The 12497-nt window shown below is 48.2% G+C and overlaps 1 protein-coding gene across 1 annotated transcript; it reads right to left on the minus strand.

Moving 5' to 3' along the window:
* Nucleotides 1-1780: 1780 nt before the first annotated feature.
* Nucleotides 1781-12095, minus strand: Bag2 (BAG cochaperone 2). The gene is made up of 3 exons (XM_021659785.2): nt 11835-12095; nt 3956-4065; nt 1781-3035 (listed from the first exon to the last, which is right to left on the minus strand). The coding sequence occupies exons 1-3, from the start codon at nt 11945-11947 to the stop codon at nt 2626-2628; spliced, it is 633 nt and encodes a 210-aa protein (XP_021515460.1). The 5' UTR covers nt 11948-12095; the 3' UTR covers nt 1781-2625.
* Between the last annotated feature and the right edge of the window lie 402 nt (nt 12096-12497).

Raw genomic sequence — 12497 nt, forward strand, 5'->3', positions numbered from 1 at the left:
TGGCTCATTGGTTAAGCACACTGCCTTCTCTCGCTGGTTCAATTCCCAGACCCCACATGGTGGCACACAGCTGTTAGTCCTAGGGGATCTAGTGCTCCCCGAAGACACAAGCCTACATTCCAGCAAAATGCTACCATAAAATAATTTTTAAAATGAAATAAAATGGAGCTCTGCAAGAGTTGATCACTTCTCTCTTTTTAAGACAGGCCTCATTATGTGGCCCTGACTAGCTTGGAACTTGTTCTGTAGACCAGGGCGAGTTTGAACTTGAACTCAGAGGTCTGCATTTTTGCCTCCCAAGTGTTGAGATCCCAAACGCTGAGATTAAAGGCCTGCACCACCACTCCTGGGTTGATCACTTATTTAGGGTGAGGTCTAAGCACTCCGATGAGGTCCTATACTGAATTCCATTCTGTACTTTGTGTCCCTGTGCACAATACTCACAAAACCTTCTGGGGTTGGGGAGGGTGTTTGTTAATATTTCCTTAGCAACTCTAGTGTAAAACCTGTGGCTGGCTCATGCCATCCCATCCTCCCTCCCCCCTCCCATGGGGTCAGGCCTTCGGGGAGCCCCAGCCTTTGCTTCCTGAGTCCTCTAGGACTCCTGCTGTGGCTGAGCAAGGATTCCCCTCTGTTGCTCTGACACTCAGGCTGGGACTTGTGGCACACATTTCTACTGTACAACAGTCTACATTGTGGCCTGAGCCTTCCCTGCTCCTGCTTGACAATCATGGACGCAGAAGCCTAAAGACCACTCTGCCTTAGTCAGTGAATCTGAGTAGGCTGCTTCCAGCTCCTCGGTAGGTCCTGCTGGCTACCACACTACAGATCCTGCCTTTAAAGGTAAAGGCAGAAAGCAGCTTCACAGAGCTAGTGCAGAGGTGAGTCCTGGGAAGCAGAACTAACAGGGATGGTGGAAGGGCTGTCTCTGTATGTGTGTCACATGAGGCTGAGACAGAGAAAACATACTCAGAAGGGTGTGCAGAAGCCGGAGGCACTGCAGATCTGTAACCTAAGAGGACTGGAGGTGGTGGCCATGGTCTCGTCTGTGAGAGGAAATCAGTGACCATCCAAAACCATCCCGTTGTGAAAACTGAGAATGGGGGCTGAGCGGGGCTGGCTCGGAGGCTGAGAACACTGCTGCTCTTGGAGAGGAGCAGAGTCCAACTCTCTCTCAGCCGTCATCCCTGCCTCTTCTGGTCTCTGTGGGTATGAGTGCACGCACAAACACGCTCGTGCACACACACACACCACACACACTATAACACATGAGAAAGACAGAATGCAAAGAATGTGAAGGCCATGGAGATAGCCAGAATTCATGATAGACATTCTGAATGGATAAAGAGTGAGCGAATGGGGATGGAAGCAGTGGGGCTGACATTTGAGAACCACTGGTGAAGAACCAGAAAATACCTTAACAGCGAGCCTGTGACAGGCATCAAGTCTGCTGGCAGAGAGCTTTGCCGCAGGGGGTGACTGCATTCTACGGAGACTAGCCTAGCATTTCAGTACAGGAAGCTCTGCTCAGTAATGTCAGTGCCGAGATGATGATCCAAGGGGACCATTGTCTGAAAAAGTCTGCACCCTGATAAAAACTGAGTTTGGGGTGGTTCCTTTCAGAGCAGCTGAGGAGTTAGTGCACCACCAGCAGCATTTCCTCTTACTCGGAACGTGTTCCCTCGTCAGGGGAAGATGACCATGCCGACAGGCTTCTTAGGAAATGAGATAATGGGCTTTGCTTCTAACGGTAGAAAAATAACGCCCGACACTAGTGAGCTGGGTGAAATGGATTCTTTTAATTACTGAAGACAGTACAAACTGATACAACTTACAAAAACTTAGAAACATGTTTCAGGGCCATGAACCCATCGATGGAATTTTACACAGAGGACCAAGAACAGAATAAAGCTCTGTGGACAGAGATCTTGTAGTCATAGCAAGTCGAAACCACCAACTGTCCACGGGAGACGTGACTGGCTAAGCACACCGTGGGCTGCACACGTGATTTCAAGGCAGGACGTAAAGAAGGCAGTCGGCCCGTCCCTGGAGGGAGGCTCCTGCAGCCAGGTGCGTGCGGAGCCTCACAGTGGTAATGTGAGGGCGGCTTCTTCACATCTGTCATGCTTCCACACACCTAAAAATAGGTCATGAGATGCGTAAAGAAACAGATCCCCCCAAACGGAGAACATGCAGGATGGAGTTCTGATGTGTTTCCTTTTATCCTTCTAGGCACACTGTGTGGTGTGAGCTCACTGCTCCGGGGCTGGGTGCTCTGTTCACACTGTGTGGTGTGAGCGCACGGCTCCGGGGCTGGGTGCATCTGTGCTGAGGTCAAGGAAAAAGCAGTGGTACTTTTGCCCCTTTTTAAAATGTCCCCCACACACTCTGTATGCATCTTCAGAAGGTAAATACACAGTGCTGGAGCCCAGTTCAAGACAGGACTACTGTCCGAAACTTCAAAGCAGGTGACTGAAATACTTCTAGTTTTATTGTGTATCTGTAGACACTGGAGTACTTCCTCATCTGAAATAATTATCAGTATCAGGTAAGTGGTCATGCCTAACATACAGACCTAGGGATTTTAAATTGTTTTCCTTTCGTAAGGGCCCCTGGATCCGAAGACTAGTTGAATTTGCCGTCGGTGGTTTGCAGAGTTTTGGAGCCAGCTCCTTTAGAGTGCTCTAACAGTTTGATGGCCTTGTCAGAGTTGTCAATGTTCCTCAGGAGAGTCTCTAACCGCCTCTTGATTTTCTTCTGGTCTTCCAGAGCGCAGCCGATTACTATGGATTGGAACTTTTGGTCAACCGGCCCAGCCGGCACCTCAGATGAGCACGCGCTATAGAGTGACATTAGGTGACTCTTGGCATTTCCTAGGTCATCCAGGAACTTACTGACCACCTCGTCTATAATCTTTGTGGCGTGCTTTAAGGATTCCTCCTGCTGGGCGTTTCGAATCGTTTCCACGGAGACCTCAACAGTGAGGGTTCGCCCCATCAGACGGTTTGCGGTCAGGTTTAATTCTTCTCTTTCTCCTAAGCACAAAACATCGGTCAGTATGAGACAGAAGCTTACCACACCAGCAACGCCAAGGCATGCACTTGAGGCTACCTTCATTTTCTACAGGTACTTCTGTGAGGTTTTTGCGTGTTTGTTTGTTTTTTAAGGTAAAGACAAACATACTAGAGCATATAAGAACAACTAAGAAAGTGTTGGGTTACGGAGAATGCCTTTCCCTGGAGGCCTCGGCTGTCTCACCAGCTATCAACCCCAGTCTGTATGCCCACACACGGCACAGGCACCTGCAACCGGGAAGGAAATCGGCTGAGAGCAAGCCGAGCTTAGCTAGACGGATGGCTAGGGATCCGGGCCATGGAGGCTCCATGCTGCACCTGTGCGGGTCTGCCGGACCACACCACCAACAGTGACAGAGGAGGCCAGCGGGCTCCTCAGAAAGCCTGGGCCACCCCCCCTCCCCGGCAGATATACTCAAACTGGCCCTGACTGGGACCTTTGCCAGCCACTGGAAGCTGTGGTGGGCCATGAGCTGTGCTAACATTTCAAGATTTACACACAACCGACCACAGCTCCTCGCTCTTCCAGCTCCGGAACTCCCCAATTCACTGATCTTTTGCCGAGTGAAGGCTAGGCAGGACCCACAGTGGATGGACAGTTTTGGGGGAGTGAGTTCAGCTGCTCATCTCCGCGGCTCTCTAGTCCTCGGCCCTCAGGGACCCATTCCTCCCAGGGCTAGCCTACTCCTCAGATGACAGAGCTTTCGCCAGCGTGGCGGGGGGGGGGGAGGGGGAGCGCACACGCCAACAATGACCACCGGCCGCAGATGGACAGGCGCAGCTGTGCCCCAGCTGCCCCTGATGCCGAAACGGGGTGGGCACACCCAAAGCCTCACGGGCTCCCTGGCCGTGCACGGCGCCCCTCTGCCAACAGCTCTCACCATCACTGATCTGCCTCATGTCCTGGCTGTTCTGGATACTGTGGATCATCTCCAGAAGGATTTCTTTCTCTTGTTCAACAGCAGTAGCGGCGTCTCTCAAAGCTTCCACCCTGTGTGAATCGGCAAACAAAACAGTCAGTAGAGGGACAGTGTCCAGCCGATTAGTTTTCCTCAGCTGCCTTCTAAGTCAGCTCCAGTCTAAAGGACAGTAAGAAAGCTTTTCAAAAGTGCATTACTTAGTTGCCGGGTGAGGAGACTTAAATCTCTCTGATTTTTCCACCAGCCCGATCGACAGAGTGAATTCCAGGCCAGACAGGGCTACAGAGAGAAACCCTATCTCTGAAAAATAAATAATGATGATGATGATGATAATAATAATAAATATAAATATAAATAAAATAAAAATAATAAAAGCCATTACTTAAAAAAAAAATTCTTCCAGGGTTGTTTTTGTTTTGTGACAGGCAGGCCTAGAACTCGCAGCAATCCTCCTGACTCAGTGGTTGGACAGCAAGCATGAGCCTCTCCCTCCCGCCCCTGTTTGCTGAGCTATTTCCTTTCCTGCGCAGGGCAAGGGTGGAGTCCGTGTTCATCTACGTGCACTTGTTCATTAAAAATCTGTATCTGTACATTTGCATTTTGATTTTGTATCTGCTTCTCTCTCTCTCCAACGCACTCTTCAGAGCCAGTTCTGGGGCATCCGTGCTGCGCTGTGCATCATGTGTAGATCGTCTGACTCTCTTCATTCTCACCACTGGCCACTCATGCTCACTTCTACATTCTCATCACAGTAACTCCTTACTGGCCAGACAGGACAATCGTGTCCCGGGAGCTTTCTTCAGGATGGCCCTCACTGAACAGAGCCCCTGACCCCGAGATAAACTCATACTAACTCTATTACCCCGGGTGCCCTGTGCTCTGCTGCAGCCCAGCCCCTGGGGTCACCTGAGCATATTAGCCGAGCAAGGAAGGAGCCTGGATGTACTTTATTAAAGACTGAAAATAGTTACTGTATGTGCCTGAGTGCTGTGGCTGCTTGCAGGTAAGTGCATTACATATGTGACCGCAGGGGACAGAAGAGGGCTTTGAGTCCCTGGTTATTAGTGCTGGGAGCCAAACCCGATCCTCTACAATAGCAGCCAGTGCTCTTCACCACTGAGCCATCTCTCAGTTCCCTTTTTTATTTTATATTTTATTTTATTTTAGGGACAGGGTTTCACAACATAACATAGGCCGACCTTCCTGCCTCTGATTTCCAAACAATAGGAAGAGGCCCAAATTGATCATGGCTTTGCCTTGTAGCTTATCCTTTTGAGGTTTTAACTGCTTTTCTCACATTCTGGTCATAATATTGTCTCATATTCTATTATAACTTTACCTTTCTGGTAGTTGTTTCTTTAGTCCACTAGAATACACTCTGGCATTAGGCAATAACCAAACAGCCATTTTCCTTAAAATTCTTTGCACCAAATCCTGTGTTAACTATATGAAGTGCATGTCTGAAATCTCTCCAGTCACTCGGTACACATGCTGCCCTCACCCACACATTCTACAGCAGGATAGCCTTTTTACCATGCAATAATTGGTAGAACAGCCTCCGCCACAGTCTTCTGTAAAGAAAGTGTAGATATGTATATGCTTTTATTCCTTCATATAAAATGTATGCATTTCATTTCTCTTTAAAAAAAATGGGTGAAATTTGACATCCTTTTTTACAATGTAATTTAATTTAAATCTCTTCATTTACTTCTGTTTTATGTATTCTTTATCAGCTTTGAAATATTCTTCATAGTAGCCTTATGGGTTGCTGACTGTTCTAGAAACCTTGTGGATATTTTTGCAGATAATTTTAATTACATTTCTACTCAATTATTAGTAGCTTGAGACATGCTGGGTTTTTAGGCTCAGCTTAGAACTGACAACATTGATTGCATTAAATTTTAGTGGTTGAACTATCACTTCAATCATTTCTTCTAAGGTGATGATCATACTATCTGGAAAAAAACAATTCTGTCTCTTTTTAATCCAATTGCTTTTTCTTTGTAGTGTTGACTGATGTCTTTTGGTTCTGTTCTAGACAGTGGCAGAGATGGGTTTTTTGCTTTTTCCCAAATTTAAAGGGAAAGTCTCTTTGAGACTTTGGTATAAAATCTGAGTATGGGCCTGGTGAAATGGTTCAGTGGTTAAGAACACTGATTGCTCTTCCAGAGGTTCTGAGTTCAGTTTCCCAGCACCCACATGGTGGCTCACAACCATCTGTAATGGAATCTGATTTCCTCTTTCTGGTGTGTGTAAAAACAGAGCACTCATACATGTTAAATAAATAAATAAATATGTAAAAAAACTGATTATATCATAGAACACTTCATTCACTACTTCCATAACGCGCGCACACACACACACACATTGCATGTACAAAACTAGGCTGTTGAATCATGAAAAGCAAAACATCTCACATAGATAAAAAAATTCTGTTTCCAGGTCACGTTTCTTACACATTACAGTGACCACATTTCCAGCTTTTGTAGAGAAACAGTGACAGATAACCCCAGAACCTGAGGCCACGGGCAGGCATTCTAACCCAGATCACCAGTGGAATCGGCCAGGGAAAGAACAATTTCACCAACCTTTTATTAGCACTCCTCAATCCGGTGACCTCCCACTCTCCTTCTATCCACATGTCACCCACCTGTCAAACCCCAAAATAGCGCAAAGTAGCTCTTAGGTGTGACCCCTACTGCTGTCTCTAAGAGCCAGCAGAAGCAGGCAAGGATTGTGTGTGCAAATCTGGCTGAAAACAAACAAAGCACCGGTAGACCAGCAGGCCTCTCCCAGAACCATTGTTCTGCAGGAGTGTCCTCCCGCAGATAAAGGAGCCCAGGAGGTAAGAAAGAGGCCCAGCTGGCACCGATATGAAATGGTTATAATTAGAAACTCTAATTATGACTCCAGTGTTTAGAGAAATGATGCACAGATGCTCAAAGACCAGATTACGTTCTAACACTTGAATGTTGTTCTAAAAAGGGTTCGTTTACAGTAATCAGTAATGGCTGCGAGTCTGTGGAGTGAATAAAACAGATTAAGAAGGAAACATCCTAAGGGGAAAACACCTCTTATCTGTACAGAAAAGCTACTTTGAGATAGGGATGTAGCCTTTGCCACATAGAATGTGCTGACATTTGTAAAGCCTTGAGTTTGATCTTCAACAGAGAAAGAGACTGATTGATTTGGGGGGCAAGTTCTGAAAGAGTTATTTATACATAGAAGATGCCAGAACAATATATATACATATACTTATACATATCTATATCTACATAATATAAATATATTTACATATTTATATATTTATGTATATATCTATACATATTTATTATATATTTATACATTTATCATGGGCCTTTCATTTGCTGTGCTTTCTTCCTACGACATTCTTCCTGATACTTAGGATCTTTTAGAAAATTGTTTCCCTCAGGCAGGGACTGTTCACAGCTTCCCCCCTTGTTTCCCTGAAGGAGATTATTACCTCCTGTGGCCCTCAGTCTTAGTCAGGGTTTCTACTGCTGTGATAAATCGCTGTCATCAAAAGTGACCTGGGGAGAAAAGGCTGTATTTTGCTGATCATAGTTCATCACTGAAGGCAGTCTGGGTGCTCAAGCAGGGCAAGAGCCTGGAAGCAGGAGCTGATGCAGAGGCCACAAGGAATGTTCCTCACGGCTTGCTCCCTCATGGCTTGCTCAGCCTGCCATCCTACAGAACCCAGGAGTGGCAGTGGGGTGGTTTCTTTTACAGGAATCACTAAAAGCCCTAGAGCAGCCATTCTAAACCTGTGGGTCATGACCCCTTTGGGGATCAAACAACCCTTTCACAGGGGTCATTCATAACATTAGCAAAATTAGTTGGTTTTATGGCTGGGGGTCACCACAACATGAGGAACCGTGTTAAAAGGCGCAGCATCAGGAATGCCGAGAACCACTGCTCTAATGGCGTTCTTGCTTACAGCTTGATCTTATAAGGCATTCTTGAGAGTCCCTCTTCCCAAATGGCTCTAGCTTGTGTCAAGCATACTTTACAACTAGCCAGGACAGCACTGTTCATTTGTTTTACTCCCCTCTACCCCACCCCCTTCTTTCTGAGATAGGCTAGCTTGGAACACACTTGAACTTCTGATCCTCCGGCTCCCACCTCCTGAGTGCTGGTATTACAGACATAGACACCATGCCTGCTTTATCAGTGCTGGGGCTAGAACCTAGGGCATCATGTGTACTAAGCCAGGATTTCTCCTTATTTAGCTTGTTTAAATTATATTTGCACTGTTCATCAGCTAGTGCTGTAGTTAAACTTAGTTTGCAGAATTCGGTCTATGTAGCTTTTCCATTAACTCGAGATCAGTGACTGCACCTTCAATAAATACTGCCTGCCTCCCTTTCTATTCATCTCTTAAGAAGCTGGGATAGACATATATAAACACACAGCCTATGTGACAGCTTTTCTCTTGTTGGCAAGGGGCAGTTCTGTGAGGACTGGGGTCCCAGGAACAATTCCATGCATTACATGTCCATAGTGGGGAAGAACACGTCCTCAGAACACAGTTGACTGGGCAGAGCTTCTAGAAAACCCTTAGCCGGTTTTGCCAAAGACATTGCAGTAAGAATTTTCCTAAGCATAAAACTGGAGTCCCCTCACCTGCTCCCCAGGCCTCAAGCATCTCATGAGCCTGCTGTGGCGGTGGAAGGGGCAAAGTGCGAGGAGGAGGAGGGCAGGTGCAGACAGTTGTCCCTAAACAGCAGCTCACAGAACTGAAAAGTCTGGGGCCTGCACCCATGTGCTGAGTGAGGAGCTAGGGCTGCGCACCGAGTCACCAGTGATAAAGAGACGTTGGCCGTGACTAAACAAAGCAAAGCAGGGGCAGAGTTTAACTCACTGACTGACAGCACAGGCTGAGAAATTCAGCATGAGTCATGTATGAAGTCAGTGCGCACTGGTTTCACAGTGGTTATTCTGCACTTACTGCCATGAACACAAGCTCATCTGTTAACAATAAAAACGCGTGCTTTCATCAACAGGGGAACGGCAACCGCTCATCTCTCTGGGTTTATGTGGCAGGAATCTTTCCCAAAACAAGTTCTTAAACTCACAGACCAGGCTCCACGTGAGACCCTGGCACCCGCTGCAATTCCTGAGATTGTCAGGAACTGGTTTTCCCAGTCACCAAAATGCTGCTTTTCATTCACTGTCAGGGCTCGGAACCACTCACCAGTACATTCACCTAAGGCAACGCACCTGGTCCCTCAGTCCCTCCCTCGCCCCAATAGGGTCTCAGGTATTGCAGGCTGGCCTAGAACTCACTACATAGCATAGCCCAGGATGACTTTGAACTTCTGCTCCTCTTGTCTCTAGGATTTGGATACCGGCATGTACCACCACATTGGCTTTCTGAAGCCAGAGATGAGGCCTAGGGTTCTGGACATGCTAGACAAACATCCTGCCGACTGAGTTCCATCACAGCCCGGGGCTCCGCTGCCTAAAGATAAAATGCTCTCCTCTCTCAAGGGGTTTATAAGATTCAAATTACAGTGTATATGAAAGGAGTTCTTTTAAATTACAGGCTGTTACTCCAAATTAAATATGGTGTCAAGTTGCTTTGTGAGTCTTGGAACACTGGCACATCCTAAGAAACCAAAGCAGGGGAATGGCTCATTTCCCTGGCCCCTGCTGGCAACGTCATTTCCTGGCTACAAGAACTGGAGAGGAGCACCTCACTATGCCATCAGTTTTGGGAAATGTGTGAACAACCAGTCTCCCAGGCCAACCCTCATCCTCTCTGCCAATCTCTATAACCCAGCCCTTGAACAGTTTCTTTATCACCCACTAGGTCTTCAGTATTTACTGAATTAATGCTAAATTGATTTTCTGCTCTTTCAGTAAAATCATGTTTGTTCATATGTCAACTGGACAGTTTGAAAAGCGATATTCAATACTAGGCCGCGTGGTATAGGACTGAGCAGCCGGTCTTTCTGGGTTCTAAGGTGAAGTCCCCTGCTCTTGACTGCAACTTGAAGCACGTTGTGTATTATTATCTGAGCTTCAACTCTCATCTGTCGAATACAGATAATGGTAACTCCCAAAGAGGCATGAGGCCTGGCGTGCAGACGGATGCTAACAGGCATTATTTGTAGACTAGAATAATCCCTAAAAAAAATAATAATAATAAGTAAGGTATCCATCCAGCCCTGACAAGGGCAGAATCCCCACAGAACTGATCATGAATCATCTCTTTAGAGGAAGCCCTTCTCTTTAGAGGAAGGGGAGATGTAGTAAAAAATATATTTTGTTCTGTAAGGTAGCGTAGCTAATGTTATAAGCTTTTAACACTTTGTAAAAGAGGGCTGAACATTTCAAAGGGTTTCAGTCATCCCAGAGGTCAGTTCACCCTCCAGGACATGAAGGCCTTTGGTGTGGTTTCAGCTTCCTGAGGGAACAGTGACTTTCACTGTTAACAGAATCCATGTATTTTTCGTTCCTTCTGACACACTTAGTTCTGAGTGTGCATCACATTTTAAGGAAGAGAAAAAACTTAGAAAAATCTATAGCTTTACTGGTAGAGGCCTTGAACCATTAAACACACGCTATTCAAACCCTCCCCACCAGCACAACTGTTAATTAAGTAACTGTTAATTTAGTCGCTTATGTGCCCTTAGTCAGAGTCCCTTTGGCATTAGTCAGACATTAATCTGAAACACCACTCAAGCCCCAGACTTTCAAAAGGCCCTTAGGAGGGGAGGGAGGGAGGACCCAGCTCACTGGAGGCCTTCCTTCAGGTTTCAGGACAATGACTCAGCTTGAGGAAGAATAACAATTTCCTGAGCCCTGTCAGGGGGTTAAAAATCGGAGCAGTTGAGAATACAAGGTGAAAGTTCAGAGCCTACTTCATGGAGGGAAGGACTCCCTTCCCCTCAGAGGTCCCTTTTTCTCCTTCCAGCTTAGGGACTGGTAGCTACACAGGAGACTGCGAAATTTTTCTCACCTTCTGGTTCTTTTGTCCTAATAATAATGAGTGCCTCGCTTGTACCCAATACTGCTTGTGTTTTTCTGTGCAAACATACTTCCGCGTGTTTGGGGATGAATGGAGGGAGACAGAGACACTCAAGGCTCTTAAGATTTGGGCTCATGTTCTTTGCTTAGGCGGAACCTGGAGAAAACCAAAGAACAAAGTGTTCGCTGGCTCAGGAGAATCGGGGGCGACTTGATAAGATTTTCATGGAACAGCACCTGCACACAATCAAAACTTGTGCAACTTTGGAGACTCTAGCGTTTCCGCCGGAGTACATAAGGTCTCCCACTGTGACAGGCGACAAAGTACTCGCAGCATTTGCTGGTATTCAAGATTTAGAAATCGTACTACAAGGCTGCCCCCGCGCTAGAATCAGGCAGAGTGTGACTCCTGCCTTCCCTGTTTTCAGGCCTGCGACCTGTCCCTTCCAAACGCCAGTGTCTTCTAAGCGCACAACAACAAATACCGAGGGACTGCGGAGGGCGTCGCACGTGGTTGGGGGAATGAAGGACGGTATCCAGCACTGCCTGCCCCTCAGGAGTGTAGCTGTGGCTGGACACGGGAGGGACAGCCCTGAGTCTCCCCGTTACCCCTGTGTTACTGGGAAGTGGTTTGGGGCAAAGAAACTTCCTACAGCGTGTGGGGGGCACACTAAACCGCTGCCTTCGCCCCCTCCCCCAGCATTACTGGAACCAAGAAAGTTAAGGGTTGTGGGGGAGCACGCCGAAGGTTCTGGAAGTTCTGCAGGCCGCGCTCCCGGGTCTGGTGCTCCCGGGACCGAGGGAGGGATGCCCCGGAGCGCGCCCCCCCACGCCGCGCCGCCCTCACCTGAGCTCCAGCTGGTCCAGGCTCTCCAGCAGGCGGCTGGAGCGGTCCGCCATGGACGACGAGCGGCAGAAGCGGCCCTCGTGGGCCTTGGCGCTGATCTTCGCCTGGGCCATGAGCGACGGGGGTCCGCGCGCGTCCGCGGGCAGCAGTGGCGCGGGCCGCACGTCGCCGTCACCGCGGGCGCCGCTGACGCGGACGGCACCGCCCCCGCCCCCCCCTCCCCGGCCGCAGGGCCAAACAAGGGCAGGCGCGGGAGCGGCCGCCGGCACGCGGGTGGGGGGCCCGGCCCCGGCGCCCGCCTCCCACCGCGCTGCCGGCCCCCCAACGGCTTCTGCTGCTTCTCCCAGCACCCACGATTCACAGCGAGGACAGAGTCGGTGCGGCCCGTGACGTGGGCAGAAAAGGTCCCCTGTGGAGCATTAGACAATTGAGCACGCCCCAAGGGCTGTCTCTACTAGCCCGACCTGTCCGGTTACCAGGCCAGCTCCGGAGAGCACAGGGAAAACCTGGACAACGCTGTGCTCCACATAAGGAGAAGCCAAGTGCATTTATGCTGTCTCCCCTTTCCACTGAAAGGATTATTACCTTCACGCCCAACTTACTTCAACCCTCTGTGAATATTCAACAGGCTCCTATGTCAGAATCTGTAGAGGTCAGTAAGGG

The sequence above is a fragment of the Meriones unguiculatus genome, chromosome 16 (assembly GCF_030254825.1).
Source record: "Meriones unguiculatus strain TT.TT164.6M chromosome 16, Bangor_MerUng_6.1, whole genome shotgun sequence".
Lineage (NCBI taxonomy): Eukaryota > Metazoa > Chordata > Mammalia > Rodentia > Muridae > Meriones > Meriones unguiculatus.